The sequence below is a fragment of the Xenopus tropicalis genome, chromosome 7 (genome assembly GCF_000004195.4).
Source record: "Xenopus tropicalis strain Nigerian chromosome 7, UCB_Xtro_10.0, whole genome shotgun sequence".
NCBI lineage: Eukaryota > Metazoa > Chordata > Amphibia > Anura > Pipidae > Xenopus > Xenopus tropicalis.
The window spans coordinates 44,507,507-44,531,199 of record NC_030683.2 but is presented as its reverse complement, the minus strand read 5'-3'; the positions used below and the strand labels follow the sequence as shown (position 1 = coordinate 44,531,199).

The 23,693-nt window shown below is 43.7% G+C and overlaps 2 protein-coding genes across 4 annotated transcripts in view; one reads left to right on the top strand and one right to left on the bottom strand.

Moving 5' to 3' along the window:
* The window catches only part of ndst2 (N-deacetylase/N-sulfotransferase (heparan glucosaminyl) 2), a 92,189-nt gene extending 79,579 nt beyond the window's left edge, over nucleotides 1–12,610 (top strand). Inside the window, exons 8-15 of one of the 2 annotated variants that reach the window (XM_012966246.3) lie at nucleotides 2,218–2,400; nucleotides 5,935–6,031; nucleotides 6,126–6,249; nucleotides 6,524–6,698; nucleotides 8,377–8,547; nucleotides 8,748–8,857; nucleotides 9,860–9,962; nucleotides 10,607–12,610. In XM_012966246.3, coding sequence (XP_012821700.1) covers nucleotides 2,218–2,400; nucleotides 5,935–6,031; nucleotides 6,126–6,249; nucleotides 6,524–6,698; nucleotides 8,377–8,547; nucleotides 8,748–8,857; nucleotides 9,860–9,962; nucleotides 10,607–10,732 — 1,089 coding nt within the window. In that variant the 3' untranslated portion in view covers nucleotides 10,733–12,610. 2 annotated transcript variants of the gene reach the window in all.
* Nucleotides 12,611–13,958: 1,348 nt separating this feature from the next.
* The window catches only part of zswim8 (zinc finger SWIM-type containing 8), a 60,580-nt gene continuing 50,845 nt past the window's right edge, over nucleotides 13,959–23,693 (bottom strand). Inside the window, exons 21-26 of one of the 2 annotated variants that reach the window (XM_002935767.3) lie at nucleotides 22,306–22,779; nucleotides 20,492–20,660; nucleotides 19,715–19,888; nucleotides 16,667–16,786; nucleotides 15,698–15,876; nucleotides 13,959–15,027 (exon numbers count right to left, since the gene is read on the bottom strand). In XM_002935767.3, the coding sequence (XP_002935813.2) occupies nucleotides 14,824–15,027; nucleotides 15,698–15,876; nucleotides 16,667–16,786; nucleotides 19,715–19,888; nucleotides 20,492–20,660; nucleotides 22,306–22,779 (1,320 nt within the window). In that variant the 3' untranslated portion in view covers nucleotides 13,959–14,823. Of the gene's footprint in view, nucleotides 15,028–15,697; nucleotides 15,877–16,666; nucleotides 16,787–19,714; nucleotides 19,889–19,910; nucleotides 20,031–20,491; nucleotides 20,661–22,305; nucleotides 22,780–23,693 lie in introns of those variants that run through there. The other variant, XM_012966846.3, reaches the window with a different exon arrangement.

The window sequence follows — 23,693 nt, the reverse complement described above, 5'->3', positions numbered from 1 at the left end:
TGACTTGCCGAGGGGGGAACTATGTAGGCAAAGATATATTAATGAAAACTGTCTAGGGAAATTGGTTCTCGAGCAGTCACAACCAATCTTCACCTTTCTGCACAAATAACTTCTTTTCTTGCAGCATATTAAGCACTATTCAGTCACACAGTGCATTCCCTGGGCTGCTTAACATAGCTTATACGGGGCAACTGTACCTTTTCCAACACAGAAATTCCCTGCTTTGCTCTAATACTCTGTCTCTTGCTTGGAACATTCACAGTAATCTGCTGGATGGTGTTAGCCTTAGAGTTTCATTATTGTTAGCCTGTTCTTTTTTTATATTTTGCCATTAGGGTGGGTGCCACTTTGATTGCATTGAGGTGGGTATAGCACTCAAGTGGTGGTGCACCCACTGGTCTCTCAGGGTTAGGGTTATAGCTTCACTGAGCACAAATCTTATCATGCTATATGTACGTCCATGTGTTGTATGCAGCTAAACCATTAAATGAATATAAACAATAGGTATACTTTGGGTATATGCTCTTTGTAATGGAAGCTATGCTTTTAGTATAAAGGAGGGGTAATATCTGGGGCACCAATCACCCACTTAATATTTCCTTCTCTGAAAAGGTGGAAAACCAGCACATTAAAAAAAAAAACAAAAAAACTTTGAAGATGGAAGCAGATCTGCCTTTTGGACATGTTCTACCTTGTAGTGACCTTGCTGCTGTTTTGGGTTTAAAATAAATCTCTGGCACACAGAGGAGAAAAGTGATTAATTACTTTTATTTTAGTAGGAATTACGTCCTACCTGCACATCGGTGTGTGTAGTGCTCCTTGTCTTGGTACTAACAAATAGCTAAAATTTGACAAATTATTATTTTATCCTGTAATTATATAGTGCCAGTACATTTATATAGTATTTACAGATATTATATATCATTCAGAGCACTCCCTTTCCCAGTGGAGCTTACAGTCTAAGGTCCCTATCACATTCACACACACTTGGGTCAAATTCATCAGGAGCCAATTAACCTGTACGGTCTCTGAGTATGGAGGAAACCCACGCAGAATCTGACTTGGGGCCACTGTGTCACCTAAATTATTAATGCCATGTAATTGGGAGCATATGAACCTCTAATGCACATTCTTGTAGTATCTAGAAACTGAGCTGAATATAATGCCACTAACTTCCTTGGTGTTTCTCCATCCATTTTATATGGTATTATTTTATAATTAAAGGGTATTTTAATGTACCATTCACCCTAAAACTAAAGTTGCTCAGTTATTCTCGAGTAATTTTTTCTCGTTTTTGAATGTTATGCTTTTTTTATATTCTGCCTTTCTGGTAATGAAATATATGCTGCCCCCTGACTGTTAGGCCCAGTCTCCGCAGCCTCCACAAAGCAGATCAGTTGTGAGGCCTGATTTTTGTTATTATTTATCTTTTTGTCACCCATTCATTCTCATGCCTGACTTCAAACAAGATTTTTAGTTCTTCCTCTTTCTTCCTAAAAACAATAGGCAAAACATATTATCCATTTGTTTTAGATTGTTGCGGAAAGTATTGCTCCTCTCCCATCAGACTTGGAGAATGGATCTGCCATTTCTCAGGCTTCTGTTACTCTGGGGCAATGGCTCTATTTAAATGTGAGATTGCATTTTACATCAGAAGTAAGGGATATATCTGGTATGTCCTGCCTTCATCTTACAAGTCATGTTGAAGCCATATGCGCCTATGCCATGTTTTACCCACCTTGGGGATGCATGCATGTCTATGGATAACAGTGCACAGTAACTCAGTTGTGTGAGTGTACTTTATTAGGAATGGAGTTGGGTCTATAGGGATTCCGTTATTAAAAGAGACAGTCTAACAGAGCATGACTTCTGTTAATGTCTAGTATAGTTGTAGGCCACAGCATCTCACAGATTTTCTCTCCCTCAACTGAAAAATTCAGTAAGACACCATGGAGAAGCCATGAAATATTTACCAAATGAATCTCTGCAATGCCATGTTAATTTCAGAAAGGCTGCTGTACACCGAGTAGCTAGGAATTAGTACCAGGAAATTGAAACTTACTCTCAAATCCCTCAGCGCCAGCTTTTCACTTGCCCTATTTACAGTCTTTTTCTTCCTGCAATTCCCATAAATAATGGATGAGTGTTTGTGCAGCCAAATGCTCTACTTATGAGCGCTAACCTAGATGGCAATGCCTTTATGTGTGTGTGTTACAGATCAGCATCTTCATGACACATCTCTCAAACTACGGCAATGACCGCCTGGGGCTCTACACCTTTGAGAGCTTAGTGAAGTTTGTGCAGTGTTGGACCAACCTCCGGCTACAAACTCTCCCACCTGTCCAGCTGGCAAAGAAATACTTTGAAATCTTCCCTGAGGAAAAGAACCCTTTGTGGCAGGTAAGTCGCCTACTGAGTGTGGATTGGCTAAGTTTGCATTTGCAACTGTCCGGAAAGCCTTCAGTAGAGCTGCTGGGTTTGTAATTAAATGCTGTGTAAAAACATGGAAATGCACCCTGTTAGGTGCCTGCTGCTATTGAGTGTCTGATGCCTGTAAGATTATTTAGATGGCATTTAGAAGCCTATACTGTTACATAAGCAACTCAGTTCATTTGATGACCGTAAAGCCAAATTCACCCCGCGTGTATCCTTTTAATTACATTTTACAAAACTTGAGATGTTTGTCCAAAACAAGCAAGCTAACATGCAATATGCCAGCCTACTCTGCCTACTGTGTACTGAATATTGAAATGCATTTAAAGAATAAGTAAGCCTTTTATTTTAAAAATACCCTAAAGACTGTGAACAGCCCCCAAAATAACTTACCTTCCTCCCTGCTTTCAGTCTCAAGTCCTTTCTAAATCATAAGCATCTTGAGTGCAGCTCTTTCAGCTACTTCCTAGTCTAGCATGAAGCTCTGCTCCCTTCTCTTTTCTGAACTTCACAGTCAAATAGATGCCTGCCATGCTTGCTTACTGTCTAGTGCCCAATCTAAATCAGTGAGGCATGTGCAGTAGGCACCACTTTTGCCACAGTGAGAAAGGAGGAGAGCTTGGTACAGAAAAGGGGGCGGAGCTTCATGCTAGACTAGGAAGTAGCTGAAACGAGCTGCTTGTGCTGTAGAGATGAGGAAGAAAGGTATGTTATTTGGGGCACTATTTATAGTAATTTTATGGATAGAAATATATTCTTTAAAAAACATTTAAACTCCTGGCAACAATGTTCATATATGTGGCTGAGTGGTACAAGTGTTCACTTACCCTTTATACAGGTATAGGACCCATTATCCAGAATGCTCGGGACCAAGGGTATTCCGGATAAGGGGTCTTTCCGTAATTTGGATCTTCATACCTTAAGTCTACTAAAAAATCACTAAAACATTAATTAAACCCAACAGGATTGTTTTGCATCCAATAAGGATTATTTATATCTTAGTTGGGATCAATTACAAGGTACTGTTTTATTACTACAGAGAAAAAGGAAATCAGTTTTAAAATCCTAAATTATTTGATTAAAATGGAGTCTATGGGAGACGGGCTTTCCGTAATTCGGAGCTTTCTGGATAATGGGTTTCCGGATAAGGGATCCCTTACCTGTACTCAGTAGTACTTGTGGGCCCTGCCGGCCCAGAGCTCCCTGGGCTGCAGATCTTCATTTACGCTCCCTTGGGGGAGGGGGGGGGGGCGGGTGGCAGGGATGTGGGGGCCACGGTAGGGGCCCCTTGGAGGGTGCGGATGCCCCGGTAGGCCCTGCCCTACACCTGCCCCCCCAATCCGACCATGTCCCTATAGGCTTTTGTGTGTGTGATGGCTGTTTATTGCTTGTAGCTGCTTGTCAACCACAGAGTGTACGATAGTCCGAAAGCTGAAAAATAAAAGCAGCTGGTCAACACTTCAGCGTGGTACTGAGGGCTTACAATTTTATTTTGTTTTGAGGGGGGGGGGGGGGTCTTGTCAATATAGATTCTAGTTATCTATCTTCTTTCTTTTTTGCCCAGCTTGAAAAATATAATACAATTCCAACTGTGTGTTCTAGCATAGTGCTCCTTGGAAGAGCTGCACCAAAACCATCATTACCATATTCAGCAGAATACTGAAAGGAATCCAAATATTAGGGAATACTGGGGGTTTGTGTGTGTCAGTGTTGTAATAGGAAATATAATTCTTAAATACTCCCAGAATGAATACTTCAAGAAGGAAAGGTAAAAACTAAGATCTGTTATCGGAAAGGTCTATGTAAATACAGCCATAAGCACTCACAGAAATGCTTCTCTATCAAAAGAAATGCAGGAATTGTTGTCTTTTTTTTTGTGTACATATGTTCTTCCATATCCGACTTCCTCTCTCAGAAAAATCCTTTATTCCTGGGGCTGGAGTCTGCGCTGTTCCCTCCTCTCCCTTCTCCTGCCCTCCCCTTCGATAAAGGTGCCCATACATCGCCAAGCGAGCGGATCTTCACCCAATATCCCCACCTACGGGTGGGCGATATCGGGTAGCAAGTAGCTTAAAAAAATAAATAATCCGATCGGATTACATTTGCGGCCATGGGGCAGTCGGTTCGGGGACCACATCAATGAGCCGATGCGGTCCCTGATCCGACTGGATTTTATAACCTGGCCGATCGAGATCTGGCCAATTTCAGGCCAGATATCAGTCGGTCAGGCTGCTCGGTCTTATACATGGGCCGATTAGCTGCCGATATCGGCAGCTATAATCGGCCCGTGTATGGGGACCTTAAGAATTCATTCCCCCTCCCATCAGAATGTGATCAGTAATCCGTAAATATTGCCCATTTACATCCTTTCGCCTGAGCCACCATTTAGTGATGGGCTGGGTGCTCCCTCAGAGATAACATGACCAGAAATAATGCAGCTCTTACTAACAGGAAGAAGTGTGGGAGCAAAAGGCAGAACTCAGTCCATTCATTGGCTGATGGGGCTTAGCATGTATGTGTGCCTTGGCTTGTTTGTGTGCACTGTGAATCCTATGATCCCAGGAGGCGGCCCTTAATTCTTAAAATGGTAATTTTCTATTTAGGATTACCCAATAGCACATACTCCTAAAAAAAGTATGTTTTTATGAAAATGGTTTATTTAGATGAAGCAGGGTTTACCATGTGAACTTGTTTATGCAATACAGTTTTATAGAGACCTACATTTTTTGGGGGTACAGTATTTCCTATAAGGCACAGGTTGGCATGAAACATATCCCTTTCCCATCTAGTAACCCACAGTTGCCCTCTAGTGGCATTTCTGTGAGAAGCACTGCACTCTTGTAAAATTGTGCATAAAATTGTATATCTTTAACATATATAGATGGGCATTTACATTAATACAGTGAAACCTGACCTGTGCCACTTAAGCTGCCATATCTGTGTGGCGCTGCACTGCACGTCCCTCTGCCAGTCTCTGGTTAGCTCAATAATGGGAGATTCATGTCAGAAATGGTGGGACAGTTACTGCATTAGTGCGACATTTCTGTGTGTGTGTATTTATGGGTTGGAATATGTTGAGGATATGCCCTCAATATCCGCTGCATTTTCTGCCCTCCTAGATGCAAAAAGATTTCAAGCATCTGCTTTGTATTATAACTCTTGGTAATGCCACAAATGGACTCAGTGAAGTGTAGGCACCTGCTGAGACGCAAGAGAATAGTTTTTCTGATGTAAAAACCCGCTGTCGGGTTCATATTTAAATCACTGTGTCGGCTCCTACAGGAGGCAATGGTAGATCTGTTTAATCTAATAAGTGCTGTTGCCTGGAAAGGAGTGCTTGGAGCAGTACATTTATTCCACTCAGCATCTCTACTCGGCCACAACCTTTCAGTAGAGTAATGGATAGTTCTACCTTTCACTCTTCCTTTGAAATTATATGAGCTTTTGTTTTTAAGAGATGTGTAGCTATTTGCTCTGACAACACTGTAATATGTCATACAGAATCCCTGTGACGACAAGAGGCACAAGGATATCTGGTCGAAAGAGAAGACCTGCGACCGATTACCCAAGTTTCTTGTTGTTGGACCCCAAAAGACTGGTATGCGTTCAGTTCTATTGGATGAGGTTCCTGTTTCCTGTGCAGTATTATATCCATGCTGATGTATTTATTGATTAGTACTGTCTGTTTCTAGGTACGACTGCACTATATACCTTTCTCAGCATGCACCCTGCTGTCACTAGCAACTTTCAGAGCCCCGTCACTTTCGAAGAGATCCAGTTTTTTAATGGGATAAACTACCACAAAGGCATCGACTGGTAAACAATTTCTGCCCTATAGCTCTATTACAGGCTGAAACTGCAGCCAATCATTTCATCAGACGTACTAATACTAATGAGCACTGAGAAGCTAATATGTACCTATACCGGTATACTTGTGTAGGTAGCAAGTGATTTGAAGGACGATGAATGATACTGTTCTGGGGGAATGTGGAATGCTGTGTAGGGGATGTGCATGTGTTTTCTCAGATGCTGTACCTTTAATGGAAGTGCTGAGGAACACACTGAAAAACTGACTTGTTTCTCTACTTAGGTATATGGACTTTTTCCCTATGCCATCCAATGCCAGCACAGACTTTATGTTTGAAAAGAGCGCTAACTACTTTGACTCAGAAATGGTTCCAAAACGAGCTGCTGCTCTCCTCCCCAGAGCCAAAGTCATTGCCGTCCTGATCAATCCGGCAGACCGAGCTTATTCCTGGTATCAGGTAATTCTTTTCCCTTCTCCTATCCATGTCGTTTCTCTGCAGCTTCACAGTGAGGTGGCGTGGCTTCTACAAAGTGATAAATATCATGTTTGATCCTGGTGACCCAACTTTCAGCATTTCACTCATGAGGCCAAGTGTCCAGATGGCAGAAATGAGTTTAGTGAGAAAGCCACAAAGGTTAATTGTTTTGAGATGTTGTGGTGGCTGCTGGGACTCCCTCGCTTTTATACTGACTGCTGTTATTAACCTGATATTAGAAGTATCTCTGCCTTTGAAAAAGCTCATTACTGCTTCAAATACCACAAAAATACTTTTAATAATGTTACATTGATTAACTATTTGTGTGCATCCTTGCCAGTCATTGGTACAGGTGCTGCCCGTGCAAGTCTCAGCAGCACATGTTCTGAAATTCTAAAAGCATTGCCTGAAAAGAGCAAAATGAGACCATATAATAAAAAGCATTTGAACCACTTGCCCTTTATGGCAAGATACAAATATTTATGACTTTCTCCTTGGAGTAAGACCAAAGAGAACTATTTTGTCCTATGCTCCCCTATTCATTACTAGGATGAATAGTGATCTCCCCCTAATCTGCTCAATCAAGCACTAAATCATTATTCTATTTTTTTTTTGTTAGGGGGGGGGGTGTTATCTATTAAAGATAACCAGAAGAGCCTCACACAACACAGAAACCCTAATATATTTAGTCATTTGTTCCTTCAAAAAGTATGATTAATTACCATTTCTATATGCTGAAATCCAGTTGCAAAACAGTTCTTATTTTTCTGCATCATTTAAAATCCCAACAGGGGAGGAGGGCCTGAAACATTCTCCACAGTTTGCACACAGCATGCTGGGACAACATAACCCGCAGTCGACAGACGACTTCTATTACATGAGTAGGAGAACAGGGGGCCAGGCTTAGGGAACTGCTCCAAACCATATTATTACATTAAAAATTATGAAAATGCTGTATATATTTTTAATTGATGTATATTTCAAAAGAAGTGGGTTAAAATGATGTGTACTTTTATCTAAAGCTTAAGTTGTGTTCTGGTGGAGTTCCCCTTTAAACTTTCTACGCTGGCCTTGAGGTTAAGCAGACATTTATTTAAAGTTTTGCCCAGCAGTTCCACATCATGGGTCTTATGTCGTTATTTGAGTGTCGGTGGCACTGCACATGCTCAGTGGGCTTTTAGCTGCTAAGAAGCTAAGCTTAGGGGTTGCCCAAATCATGAAACATTAGCAAATGGTGAGGTTACACCTACCACAGAGGTTGCTGCTACGCGGCTGAACATTAATCACTTCTGGTTCAGACTGAGTGCTTTATATTCCTCCGTGTGACATGAATCCGAATGAATTACTACAGCCTTGTATAGTGACTGATCGTGTGATGGCATTGGTTATTATTATTGTGAATAAAATAAGCTATAAGCTAGCCATTCGTAGGCTCTAGTGTGATGAAAGGTGGCAGAGAGGGAAGACTAAGTTGGCTGCTGATCAGTATTAGTGTCGGGGATCATACTTAGCGGGATGCTTGCTTGCAAATCTACTGAGGCCTCAGTGGAATCTGTACCTGGAACGTCATTCTGTGCTTCAGCCTCTACAAAAGTCAAAAGCTTGCATTTTGCTATAGATATACGCAGTGTGCTCACTTGTTTCCTCTCTTCATGTACAGCACCAGCGAGCACACAATGATCCAGTAGCACTGAACTACACCTTTGCTCAGGTGGTATATGCAGGCCTGAATGCACCCCTGGAACTGCGGAACTTGCAGAACCGCTGCCTGATGCCTGGATGGTACGCTGTGCATTTGGACAGGTGGCTTGCCTACTTCCCTGCTAACCAGGTGAGTTATTCACACAGGCACCTAATTACTTTGGAAATGTCTATTTTACACTGATACTTTGTGCCATTTTACACATCAGAAGAGATAAATGTGTGTGTGCGACTCCATACATCAGTGCCCTTGTGATTGAGATGCCCTTGGATGCAATGGTGTTTGTGCCGCTGGTCGCTCACTGCTGAACTGAAATACTTCTCCTTTAGGTTCACATTGTGGATGGCCAGGAGCTGCGGAGTGACCCAGCCACTGCTATGGACAGCATCCAAAAATTCCTAGGAGTGACGCCACATTTTAACTACACCCAGGCCCTTAAGTAAGTAAGGTAACAGAGTAACTCCTATTGATAAGCCAACTTTTCCCTGATTATTTCGTACGGTTACACAAAATCCAGAATTCAGTTTGGGATTTGGCCAGATTTAAGAACTGAATCTGAACCCTCAGTCACTGTAATGCAGGGGTGGCCAGACTTTTTTCTTTGGCGATCGACCAATTACTCCTCCCCCAAGATGCAGCGTACATACGCATTTACACCGCACTTCCGCATCCCCCGGCTTCATCACGGCCCACCAGAAATCCACAGGGGATCCACTGGTGGACCGTGATCGACGGCTTGGCCACCCCTGCTCTAATGGATTCAGTTTCAGCTTTGTTTCCGTATTCTGCTGAACCCAAAATGATAGATTTGGAGCAACTCTACTGTTGAATCTTAACTATATTGCAGAACTGCTTTCGAACTGAAACTTGGGGGACATCCCTCTGGAAATGTACCCTTAAATGACACAAGACTTAGTTTGCACTTGGTCTAATAACCCATAGCTGGCAAAGCTTCCAGTAAATGCTGCTTATTGGTTTCTTTGGGTTACTAGACCTGGGGCAAACTTGGCTACTTAGATCGATACATTTGTCACTTCTCTCTTGCTATACAGGCAGGAAAAATAAAGGGTATATATTAATATCAAGCTAAAGGGTAAATAAAGGCTCCACATCTTACTGCTCTCTGCTCTTGGTTTCATTCGCATAAAGGGGTTGTTCACCTTTACATGTAATTTTAGTATAATGTAGAGTGTGCTATTTTGTAACAATGTTCAACTGGTCTTACAGCCCAAATATTACATGTTGTGCATACAGAAGACCACATTGGAGCCACATGCACATTGGTTTGGTTTAACTTTTAAGTCTGAGTTGCAGTTTTTACCCTGAATGTTGACAGTTTAACAAAAAAAGATGTACAAAATTGTATGTGGAAAGTAAAACGTTGCGCTGATGTTGCCCCATTACTGTGCATTAACACAGCATATTGCCCTTACTTCTTCAGGTTTGATGAGGCAAAAGGCTTTTGGTGCCAGTTGGCGGATAATGGAAAGACAAAATGCCTTGGGAAGAGTAAAGGCCGAAAATACCCAGATATGGAGCAGTCGGTAAGTATGGGGCAAATGATGTGGGTTAAAGCACAACTTAACCCCCCAATGTAGGTCTCTATGAAAATATATTGCATTAAACAGCTCATATATAAAACCCTGTTTCATCGAAATGAAATGGCATCAATGGGAATCATACGATTCATGCTGCACACAAATGGAATGCTGGGAAGGAAACTCAGTATTGCTTCTTGAATCTTTAGCGAATCCCCTATAGGCTAAAGCTAACCCGCTGGGGCAGGTGCTCGAGAGATCCTGGCTACAGACGGGTAGCACCCTTATTGGGGCCCATCAGTGCCAGGCAGGGAAGTGGATCCACTGGGAAAAGGTGTGAGCAGACCCTCTCCTCAGCTGTATCACTTGCTTTAGCCTATAAGCTGTTACGTGAGGAATAGATTTCTAGAAGCACTACTGCCTTTCCTTCCCATGATTCATAAAAGTTGGAAGAGGGTCTCTTTACTCAAATTGCTTTTGTAATGCCCCTGGGTGACTGCCATTGGAAGTTAATGGTGGTGCATTTTCCCCTGCCTACAGGGCTACAAAAACACTGTAGATCTCTAATGCTACGTGCCTAACACGGCTTCATTGTGCAAGGTGCATTTTATTTCTATTTGTGACTAACTGTAGGTCTTTCTGTCCCACAGTCTCGTACTTTCCTCACAGACCTCTTTCGGGAAAACAACATTGAACTTTCCAAGCTGTTGAACCGATTGGGTCACCCTCTGCCAACATGGCTACGAGAGGTGCTCCAGAATTCCAGCCGGAGCTGAGTATTGACTCCCTTTGGCAACCGCATCTAGAGAATGGCGGCAGCAATGAGAAGGAAACAATCAGTTGCTGTTTGCTCCCGTTCTAGAAGTGAATAACACTATGATTGCTGACATTGCTTGTGGCTGTGATTAACTGTGTTCTCATTGCTGTGGTACGTGGACCTCTCGTGTGCCAGCCACCTGGAACGCGGGAGGTGGGCGGATGCAACTCATTGTACGAAAGTGTTACAAAACTTGTGGCCTCTGACAAACCAAGAGGAATGGAATTGCACAAAGCAGCTTCACCCTAACAAGGAACTTAGGGCATTGACTACTCTCCCGAGTTTGGGGGGTGACGGTACGAATGGTTCTTTAGGCTTCATAGTATTGTCAGTTTAACATAGCCGAGGAGAAGCAACTTCTTTAGAGCAGCTCCTCTGGCTACAGATTTACCGTAAGCTGTGGAAAAGAGCATTTAAGTCCATTTCACACTGGGACCTTTCTTACCTGGTTTCTTTTAAACGCACAATGGGAATATATTCATGTCCCCCTACCAATAATGCATCAGGCTAAATGTGAGATTAAAAGGAAAATAAGAATAAACCCCAGCATCTGCAGCTATCCCCGCTGCCTTCTATGGTTCTCAAGTGCTGCATGTTTCCTGCAGTCATTCATGTATCTCTGATCTTTCTTGCTGGAGTTGCTAGCAGTGCGTATTTCCAGGACCTCAGTTTAATAAGCGGGTGGGTGGGTGTCAGCTCTCCCATATGCTCAAGACCACTTGGCCTGGATACATATGCACTTGTATGGAGAGGGAAAGTCATTGCTCTCTGGGTGCCTCCCATCCATTGGTACTTCTGGGCTTCTTGCATAAAGATCATTTTATTGGTCAGGAGATTTATTATGAAAAATGAAAAGAAATTAGAAAAGTCTAATGGTTGGTTGTGTTGGGCCCTATATTATTATTATTATTATTATTATTATTATTACAAGGTAAATACAGTGCTTTTAATAATTTCTCACTTTCATCACTGAAGGCCCCAACACAAATAAGCACTGGAGTGTTCTTTATTGGCTCTGGGGGTGCCCCAAAAACCTGCACTCATGGCAGTGAAAGGGAACCCTGTCTCATGTATTGTGGGGAATTTGGGATTTCGGCCTAATTTTTTTGATTTCTAGAGGGGGTACCGACCAGTTGTGCATATTCTCTATATATTCAGACAGCAGCAAAACCTGCTCTTTCTAACTGCCATTCACTTAGAAATGTGCTTTTTTAGTGGGCGAGGGTTAATAGCTCAGCGTCATACTGTATATCTTGCACAGAAACATTCCACCTATGGGTCCTGGAGGTGTTTGGGGCCAGGAGTCGGGTAAGGAAAGCAAATCGGTTTTTGTTTTTTTTGGGGGGGTTCTGAAGACAAATGGAATTGTATTATGCTATTGCCCTCACTTAAACGGGTTCTGAATGATCTGTCGTTCTGCAATGAATTTGCTCTAATTTAAGTTGTCCTTTTATATGATATTTTGTTAGCGGAACAGAATGTTGGAGGGGGCAGCAGACTGATCGGGAGGGGGGCATTTTACACAAGCTTTGTAAGTGGAGCTGTAGCTATTGTGAATTTTGTAAAATGGTCCATTTAATCTTGTATGTTAAATTTGTAAATATTCTGCAATATAGTATTTTATGCCATGTACCTTTTTCAGGGGGTAGATATTGTGCAACCAAATGCTTAAACAAGGAAAAGATACATGTGGTATTTTATCAGCAAGCCCCCTTTGCCCCTCTCTGCACTGGACCCTCATGTATTGTGTCATTCACATTGAATGATGATAATGGAGAAATATTTGGCTCTCGCAGCTAAACTCGTGTCTAAATAAAAGCTAGAAGTAGCACCCGTGGCTTCACAGTCTCTTTTGTGCTGGTTTCTGTCTCGGCTCTGATCTCACACATCCTAAACATTTCGTTTTGTTCAAATTCTACCGGCCAGAACCCTGATTTGTACATGGGGGAACCATTCTTTTAAAATGCAGAACCTGCAGCTGCTATGCAAAAGTCCCTGAGTTTCACTGGCTGCTTGGGGACTAAAGTTGGCCATACACTGGCTGCTTGGGGACTAAAGTTGGCCATACACTGGCTGCTTGGGGACTAAAGTTGGCCATACACTGGCTGCTTGGGGACTAAAGTTGGCCATACACTGGCTGCTTGGGGACTAAAGTTGGCCATACACTGGCCAGTGGATTGGGCCCGCCAACCAATTTTTAACCAGATATTGATCACATAGGTTTAAAAATCCTGTCAGGCCTGCATTCCCAGCATTGAGGGCCAAATGTTTGGCCCAATATCAGCCATCTGGGCACATTGACTTGTTTGGCCACTTTGTTTAAATCACAAGCAAGGGACTGGTGTGACTAGACTGTAGGCCATTAAGCCTGGTTTCTGTGATTGGTCACATTTTCCCACCAATTATTCACCAAGATCCCATTTTTTCACCCCTCTAAGGTAGATATAAGTAGGTGACACATCAAACCTGTCCTTTTCTGTACTATAATGCTTCAATGAATAGAATAGAATAGTTTTGGGATAGCTTTTAAGAACCGCAAAAAGTGTGGGTACAAAGATGTGTTAACAAGGTTACCTGTCTGCAGCCAGCTTTAATGCCCCCTCCTCCAGCCCTGTGCTGCGTCGGAGCGGAGAGTCACTATCTGGCAAACACATTACACAGATGTATCTTTGCACTGGGCTTCTGGGCTTTAGTATTGTAAAAATCAACCTTCATATAATATATCAAATAGATTAGTACTGTAAATCAGCCTTAAAGAGTTTTGTTACACAGAACGGATCATTTCTAGGAACCGACACTCATTACTACAGAGTTCCAACAATTGAACATTTGTACATTAACTACAGAGGTGCCACCAGCTTCCTTAGGGTAACTGCCCACGGGGCTGTTTTGAGCACTCTTGTGTAACATATTTGGGATACTGTTTAAAGAGCCTTTTGGGGGTAAGTAGAGGGATCTTTAGACTTATGCCAGATGAGGCTGATTCTTGGCCTTTCTCTGTGCCGGCACCAGGCACAGGGAAAGGCTGATGCCTGTGTAGGGGCAGATTCTCAGCTGACTCAGCCCCATCTGGCATTAGCCTTAATGTATTTGGGCCTGGAATAGCCCCGTTACACATCACATGGAGGTCCACGCATCCCATAAATTATTAAATCTTTTCTATGTTAGAGATTGATAACCAGTGATTAGTGTAAAGATACCTTTTAATTAGGAAACAAATAAAAGGACAAAGCATAAACTGAACAGCAAAAAACTGCAGGAGGGGGAGGGATAGAAGAAACAAAACCTGTTAGATACACTGAATTGGCAGGAATTTATTTAGTGGCCACACCACACGGCCTGTGTGACAAAGGACAGTTACTTCAGTCCTAACAGTGAATAATCACGGGGCTCAAACTCACTTCAGTGTCTGCTATGGGAAGAGAAGCATGAAGACTACCTTTCCTCATGCCAAATGAAGTATTGCCTCCGCCCCCTCCCTCCCAGTGCGATATACAAGAAAAAAAAAAAAATACATTGATAAAAGCTAAAATAAATATTTTGCAAAGACAAAACACACAGAAGACAGGCGTGCACACACTGCAAACTAGCCCTAGTGGGAAGAAGAAGCTATGGCCCAAACTGGGACCCATTTATGATCCAGAAATAACATCCCAGCCAAGGAGACCACTCAACAAGTGTTTTGTAATGTACGGAATGATGTTAAACCAGTGATTGGTGAAGCCTTAACTAAAAATAAAATAACTATATATTAAAAAAAAGAAAAGGAAATCCAACATACAAATATTTTACGGCTGCAATCGGATTAAAGTCCTCCCACATGTTTGTGGGGTTGGAAATGAACTCCACCGCTGGTTGCTAAAGTCCATCAACGACGGGAGCCACACTAAGCATCTAATGTGACCAGCCCACTGCAAGAACTTGCTGCCTGAGACCTTTAGTTCAGTCCCAAAGTGGATAATGTGTAGTGTCCTATTCCCTTTGAGGGACTCCCATTTCCCCCCCCCCCCCAGAGAGTCCATGGTTGCTAAACAACTTGTGCCTGTATCGTCAAGGAGAAAAGGTCGCCATTTCTAGGGATACCCTTTGCCACAGCTCCTTGGTCTGCTTGCCACGTTTCAAATTCTGCAGGATGTCGTTGAACTGCATTGCTCCTAATGGCGTAAGGCAGAATGCACTTCTGGCACTGCGTATGGCATTTACGAAATCGTCGTAGTCAGCCGGGGTAAGGTGGATGAGTCTGTGGTGGATGTACTGAAAGAAAGACAAGAGGATTTACATTGGCTACTGAATGAAGCTTTGCTCGTCAGAAACAATGGGGGGGGCAACTGATAGCTTGAAACTTGAAAACTGGCTCAGATCCACCAACAGGAGCGGCTTCCAGGATTTCTCTACTTCGTTCTTAATTATAACTTAACTGACACAGAAAAGCAATTAGAACTGAAAACCTGACCTGCTGGTAAAGCACAAGGATGGACATTTGGTATCAAGTTTAGAATCATTTATACAGGCTTCAGTTATATATCAGGGATCATCCTCTTTGGGACTTAGCATCAAACTCTTCCAAACAATGTGGTCATACTTGAACAGATTGGATGAATGATTATCTGGGCATGTATGGGGGCCATATCCATGTAATAAGGATATCCTTTATTCCTGCAGGAAGTAGGGGTGCTCAGCCCTAGGTATCTCCCCATCAAAGAATATAGGTAAGTCATAATGTGATACAGTAGGGAGACCTATATCCAAATCCATGGTATTACCAAGGGTGACATACCTGTGGATATTGGTGAATATGGCTAAATAAATAGGGGGCTGTGCAAGTTAGAAAGACGATCTCAGGATATACCTGTATCAGTTATTCTGAGTGAGAGGCACAATAAACATAATAAAAGGCATGAAGATCTGTATGTGAGGCCGATACCTGCATGTAAGACTGCTGGCAGCGCTGTACCAGCTGGTGAAAGGCCGGGGTGCGCAGGTGGTTATGGATGTGGGCGGGGTTTAGTCTCTGCAGAGCCTCCATGATGATCTCCTGTAGAACGAATGGACTCAGCACACCCTTGGCTGCCCCAACGCAGAACTGATGCACATAGTTGACACCTTGCACAAAAAAGGGGGGGAAATCATCAAATCTCAGAGGGAAAGGAATAGGCATCTTTATAGTTACTCTATGGAGCTCCTGAGAGAAGGAGAGTTTCTTGCACGCACATTGATTTCTCTGATTCTATAAAAGAAAACAAGAGGGAATGATCCCCCTGCAGCCAGTTTATAAGAAAGAATGATCATTGCCTCTTGTTCTCCCTGTAACCAATCAAATGCTCTTCAGAGTTAAAGACAATGAAGGTCACAGTTGTGGCTTCTGCATTGCAATGAGCAAGTGGTCGGCTACGAAGCGCAGACATTCAGGGAAAGGTCAGAGGCAGAGGATGCATAGACTTGCTCTCATTATAGCAAAGTGGCTTCTGCAATGTGAGAAGCTTGGCATTCACAACGCTCAGCGCATACAAGATTAATTAAGTACATTGGGCAGAAGGAGAAAGTGTAGATGTCTCATAATATTCACTTTAAAGGGCAAGTAAGTTCCTTCAGCTGAATTGTGGGATTCAGGCAAAACTGTTACAAGATTGTGCTGATAATTGTATCACCCATGAGGCAAATCTGTTTCATAGGATTGAGCACCCCATGTTTATTCACAGCACCCAATCAGCAGGTGGCATTTACTGGACACTTGCGTGAAAGCAACATAGTGTTTAAAATACATTAACATTTCCCAGAATACCAGACCTTATTATTATGATTTGCTAGTTCAGCTTTCCAACACAGCGAGTGCGATTCCCTTAATGTTCCAACTAGTGACAAGGGAATGGTCACAGATTATTATATTTCTTACCTAACTTGGCAGCTAAACCAAGTAACCATTTCACATCTTCTGTATATGGGGGGCTTCGGGAAAAGTTGTTAGGGTGGTCATTGTGGGCTCTCCTGCCCAGCATCTCTAAAGCCAGCATCCCTGAAGACAAGCCAAAGGGCAACAAGACATTAGGAAAAGCACTTATGTTACAGTAACTGTGACTAATAAAAGCTTTAAGAAAATATAGTATGAGGAAGCCAGTATCAGTCAAAGTTTTACCCTCAAAGTATGTATGTATATTTTTATTTATGAAGCACTACTTATGTACGCAGCGCTGTACAGTAGAATTCATTAATACAAACAGGGGGTTAATAAGATAATAGATAAATACAAAATATAACAATAAATACAAGATACAGATACAGTTGCAATAAGTTAAGAGTCAAATACACAAGAGGATGGAGGTCCCTGCCCCGTAGAGCTTACAATCTATATGGGAGGGTAACTTACAGATACAAATAGGCAAATATAAGTGCTGTAGGTCACAGTGGGTGACACTGCAATATAAGTACTAGTTCCCTGGTCAGGTGCTGGGTGAGTGCTCCAAAAGGTAGTCTTTTAGTTTGGTTTTAAAAAGACTGGGGGAGGATTCTCTCCGGAGGAAATCAGGGAGGGCATTCCAAATGTAAGGGGCAGCAAGGCAGAAAGGTTTAAGGCGGGAAACAGCAGTAGTAGTGGGGGGCACAACCAAAAGATTGCTCTGCGAGCAATGAAGGAGTCGGCCAGGAACGTACGGAGACACAAGGGAAGAGATGTAGTGAGGAGCAGAGGAATGGAGGGCTTTGAAGGTTAAGAGAAGGAGTTTGTAAACTATTCTTTGTTTAATAGGAAGCCACGATAAGGACTTTAGCAGGGGAAGGGCCTGAACTATCCTGGATGAAAGGAGGAGAATTCTGGCAGCAGTATTTAATATAGAATATAGGGGGGAAAGATGCGAGTTAGGGAGGCCGGTTAGTAACAGGTTGCAGTAGTCAAGTCGGGATAGGATGAGAGCATGCATGAGCAGCCTAGCTGTTGCAGTAGAGAGAAAGGGCCGGAGTTTGGCAATATTGCATAAGAAAAAGTGACAGGTTTTGACAGTGTGGTCGGAAAAGGAGAGACTGGAGTCAAAGATCACCCCCAAACAACGTGCCGAATCGACAGGGTTGATGAGGGTGCCATCAATAGAGATAGAAAAGGGGGGGTAGGACCAGGCTTAGGCGGAAAGATCATTAGTTCAGTTTTTGTTAGGTTCAGTTTAAGGTGGCGTTGGTTCATCCAGGAGGCAGCATACAGGTGGTATTTAAAACCAAATGAACGGATAAGATTTACCAAAGACAGTGTGTAAAGAGAGAACAACAACGGCCCAAGTACAGAGCCTTGGGGTACCCCCACATTAAGAGGAACTGGAGATGAGGTTTTGTTAGCGTAGGAGACAGTGAATGAACGGTTAGAGAGGTAAGAAGAGATCCAGGATGCAGCCTGACTACGGAGACCAATCGAATGCAGAATTTGCATCAGGAGGGAGTGGTCAACCGTATCAAACGCAGCCAATAGATCTAGGAGGATTAGTATAGAGAAGTGACCTTTGGCTTTGGCAACCTGAAGATCGTTTGTAACTCTGCACAACGCCGTCTCAGTAGAGTGCGCAGGCCGAAAACCAGATTGCAGCGGGTCCAATAAATTATGGGCGTTAAGAAAGTTAGTGATACGGGAGAAGACAATACGCTCTAAGATTTTGGAGGCAAGCGGTAGGAGCGAGACAAGATGGTAGTTAAGACAGACAGGACTGGTCCAGAGTGGCCTTTTTTAGGATAGGCTTGACACAGGCCTGTTTGAAGGAAGAGGGGACCCTTCCAGAGCTCAGAGAAGAGTTGAAGATGTGAGTAAGAGCCGGAGTGAGTTCAGCAGCACAGTGTTTGAGCAGAGAAGAAGGCATAGGGTCAAGAGAGCAAGTGGTGAGCCAAGCAGACAAAAGAAGCCGGGAGACTTCGGAGACAGTTACGGGACCAAAAGAGCTAAGACATGCAGAGGGGGGCTGAGGAAGGAGGAGCTGGTTTGTATTAGTAGAGGGGGGAATCTGATTGCGAATGGACTCCACTTTGTTCATGAAGAAATCAGCAAAGTCCTGGGGAGAGTGCAAAAAGTGAGGTAATGGGGTCTGCGAGGGACGCAGAAGGGTATTAAATATGGAAAACAGGCATCGCGGGTTGGATTTATTGTTATTTATAAGTGTGTTGTAGTATTCCCGTTTAGCCTTCGACAGGGCAGAATTGAGGCAGGCCAATAGGAATATATAATGGATAAAGTCTGCTTGCGCACGGGATTTCATCCACATACCTTCCGCAGACCTCGCAACACAACTGGATCAGTAAGTGCAGGGGTAATACTGAGAGAGGCATCTGTGCCGCAGTGTGGATATGAGAGCAGGCAGTGAATATAGATAATAACTGTACGGATCACGGGGTGGTTCTGTCAAGCTTAGTGGATCCAGACTGCCACCCACATTGGAAACATACTGGCCAACCAGGAAAAAAAGTGAAACAGTCTGGCATTAACTGGATAATTCTAGCAGATCAATCTCATACCCAATTGCCATTTTTGATTTAACCATCCCATAAGACCTTATGGGAACTGGGGCAAATTTGCCCTATTAGAAAAAAGCATGTAGTGGTTGCTAGAGGGCTCTAAGTGTTATCATCACCACCCTACCATACAGGGCTAATACTATAGTTTTCTGTTTGTCTTAGTAAATAAGGGCAATCTAAAACGTGTACAAGGATGACACTAACAGGCAGGTCTGGATTGAATTTCAATATAGGCCCTGGCATTTCTAGGACACAGAGGCCCAAAGAGACCCCCAGCAGCCCACTAAATAGTGACTGGCTATGGCATCTTACAGCAGCCCCTCTGGCATTTGCCAGAACCCACAGATTGCCAGTCCTGGCCTGCTAACAGGTGGCAAAGGAGACTAATGCTAAATGACTAAGATTTAAAAAGCAATGAATGCCAAAGAACATTTTAAATCAGGGCGTGCAGTCTACTTACCTACACGATAGGCTGAATGGAGGTAGTGCAAACCCTGGGGGCTTACAGGCTGGCTGTGCTGTTCATCCTCAGCAGGGAAGCCCGGCGTGACTAGAGATGCAGGCTGGGTGCTTAGTGCTGTCATGGTTGACCCTTGGATGGCTGGAAATGTTGTTCCCGTATGGACATTCCCTACTAGAAAGAGAGAATTGGACAACTGCAAGGGGAGCATCGCTCAGCCCTGCACCCTTCCTATCAGGTGAACTACAAGAGGTATTTACCAGCATGTCTGCAGAAGGACCTCACCAAACCCCAGTCTGGCTTTATCCCTCAGTACCTGGATATCAACAATAGAAGAATGTATAAATCATTCCATTGCTGCCAAATGAGACAATAAGGCAGAAGCAGCAAAAAGGCTGCGTGACTTTTGTATCGAGGAGGATAAATCACTGAGCTGCATTACTGTTTGAGGTTTAACCTCGCACTTGTACAGCAGAATTAATCAGCAGGGCACACTTCTACCCTTCAAACTCCTCCAAACTCCTCTAAATGGGCCTGGAGTGGATTAGAACTGTAGTTGCCACAGTAACGTACTCTTTCTCCCACTTCTAAGCCAATTTACTGTAGACAAATAGAACAGAGTTAGATCCAGCAGTGACACCTGGTGGCACTGGAACCACTGGGTTTTTATGTGAATCAGACTGAGGGGAAGCTAAATATCCTATATACTGTTCCAAACCCAGTCCCTTAGGTGTGATCTACATTTAGACAGAGCTGTGATTGGTTCTGCACACTTACTTGCTACATTGGAAGAAAGGGACAGTCCTGTCTCGGCATGGTATGGATGCACAGCAATCTGGGTCATGGAAGGGACCGTCGCTCCTGGAAAGGACACTGCTGTAGCTGCCAGAGATGGGGTTGTAACAGTGTAGGGATATTGCGCCCCGATAAATGCTGGGTGAACACCCTGCAAATAAAAAAAAAAAAAAAAGGTCCAGACCACAATGATCATTTGGGCAGCATGATGCACCCAAGTGCCTTGTATGGCAATACCAGTGGTGTCAGTAAAACCCCCCAACTATCCAATGAATCCTATGTATAAACAGGAAGAACAGCCAGGGATGGTAATTATGTTACCACTGTGCGCACATCAGTGATAGAAGTAACAACAGCACAGTCTGTAGGGGGCACTACTGTAACAGCAGGCTGTGTGTCCCCAGTAACCCCAGGATGTGTGTCTCCAGTAACCCCAGGCTGTGTCCCCCCAGTAACATCAGGCTGTGTGTCCCCAGTAACCCCAGGTTATGTGTCCCCAGTAACAGCAGGCTGTGTGTCCCCAGTAACTCCAGGATGTGTGTCCCCAGTAACCCCAGGATGTGTGTCCCCAGTAACCCCAGGATGTGTGTCCCCAGTAACCCCAGGATGTGTGTCTCCAGTAACCCCAGGATGTGTGTCCCCAGTAACCCCAGGATGTGTGTCCCCAGTAACCCCAGGATGTGTGTCCCCAGTAACCCCAGGATGTGTGTCTCCAGTACGCCAGGCTGTGTGTCCCCAGTAACATCAGGCTGTGTGTTCCCAGTAACCCCAGGATGTGTGTCTCCAGTACACCAGGATGTGTGTACCCAGTAACATCAGGCTGTGTGTCCGCAGTAACCCCAGGATGTGTGTCTCCAGTACGCCAGGCTGTGTGTCCCCAGTAACATCAGGCTGTGTGTTCCCAGTAACCCCAGGATGTGTGTCTCCAGTACACCAGGATGTGTGTACCCAGTAACATCAGGCTGTGTGTCCGCAGTAACCCCAGGATGTGTGTCTCCAGTACATCAGGATGTGTGTCCCCAGTAACATCAGGCTGTGTGTCCCCAGTAACCCCAGGTTATGTGTCCCCAGTAACAGCAGGCTGTGTGTCCCCAGTAATATCAGGCTGTGTGTCCCCAGTAACAGCAGGCTGTGTGTCCCCAGTAACATCAGGCTGTGTGTCCCCAGTTAACATCAGGCTGTGTGTCCCCAGTTAACATCAGGCTGTGTGTTACCTTTAAACCAATACAGTTAAATTGGCCCTCAAACAAAATGTATCTGTTATGGTTAAATAAAACTATATAAATCAGCTTCTGTGTTGCAGATGAGGTAGTTAGGAAGGGCCTGTAGTGCCCACGTTGCACAGCAGATAACAGATAGGACATCTAGAATACAAATGGGGCCAAATGAAATGGCTCTCGACTTCAGAAAACCGTAGCAATGCGTATGCCTTTCCACCAGCAATTCCTTTTGTTGCCAGTGGAAAGGTATTTAGGCAAAGATTAGTCGCCTGCGGTAGCAGAGATCTATCACAGGCGACTAAATCTCTCCGTGGGACATCAGCCTAATTCTATGAGGCATGGGGTTGCCTTGAAGAAAAATGAGAACATTAGAAAATCCACTAACAAGGAATTTCTTATAAAAGAATCAGCAGAAATGCCTGGTACACACATATACTGGCAAATATTGTAGGGCAAACAGAATGCTGAAGAAAGGATAATGTTATGAGAAACCAAATATATCAGAAAGATATTAGAAACCAAGTGAAGTCACATAGTTGGAGTTGAATGAAACAGCTTTGCTTTATGGTCTCTTACCTGGGTGTACAGGGCTCCTGGGACAGGAAAGAGAGCTGGCTGTGGGAGTTGCTGGCGGGGGATCCCAATGTACTGCGGGCTACAGACGGATGGTATATGTGTTTGAAGAGTGGTATAAGGGTGGAGACCCTGTGTATGCGCATGAGCCATCGCTGTATGCTGCTGATATATTGTAGAGCCTACTGATATCACTGGCACAACAGTCGCTGCAGTCACCGCCGTTGCAACAGTCACAGTGGATGTATCCTGGATTATCCTGTTGTCTGACAGTCCACGAACTGCTTCTGGCACAGACCGTGCCCCTCCGCTACTGCAACCAGTAGCCCCTTCTCTGGGCACGGGAGTCCCACCAACCATCTGTTCATACAGCCAATACCACTGATGGGCCACTTCAAACAAGACCTCAGGGTAAACGCCTCCTCCCTTAGCAGCATCTTCCACAGCCATACAAGCCTTTTCCAACATCATGTTATCCTACAGGCAAGAAGCAGAAGTAGTCAAACTACTCAAAAAAAAAGCACTAGTTAGCCAGCATTATTTATTTAACTAGTTCCATTGGACCTGAAAGACAAAAATAAAAAAACAGCTCCCCCCCTAAATATTTTTCCCTTTATATTATAATGGAAATACTGAGTTGAGAGTCTGACTGCAAACCTTCAGCCTTCCCAGCTACCTTCCTCCTTATTATCTCCCAAAGCCTCTTCTCCACAATTTGCCATTCAGAAAAAAACTAATTTTGGAATGGTCCAAGATTATTTGGAGAACAGGACCAAGGAAAATAGTTAGCCACTAATACCACTTAGCATCAAGAGAAGACGCTGCTCATTGGTGAACCAAGTGACAGGCAGATGTCAATGGAGAACAGAACAAACATCTACATGGTACTAATAAAGTGTGCTGCTACAAAGCCTTTAAGGGGTTTAATTGCGCACAGTGCAAAATGCCAAACGTATCAGGGACTACCCCTTTCTTAGTGTGCAGTCCAAGGCAGAATGGTCCCACACATTACAGTAGCCAAGGCTTGTGCCCGTTGCTCCATCCAAGGGCACACTGCAGTTACCTTAAGATATTTTTAAGGCTATGAACTATGACTAGGGCTAATCCAACTGGCCGATCCACTGCTAAAGGTTATCTGGGTTGGACAATAGGCTGCACATTTGGAAATGGAAAGGAACACCCAGAAATGTTGTGTGATTTAAATTCTGCAATAAAAAATCTTGGAGGCCTTACTGTACTGCAGTACAGGTATAGGCCCTTTTATCCAGAATGCTTGGGACTTGGGGCTTCTGTAATTTAGATCTCCATCCCTCAAATCTACTAAAAAAATCATTCAAAAAATGTATTTAACCCAACAGGATTGTTTTGCCTCCAATAAGGGGTAATTATAC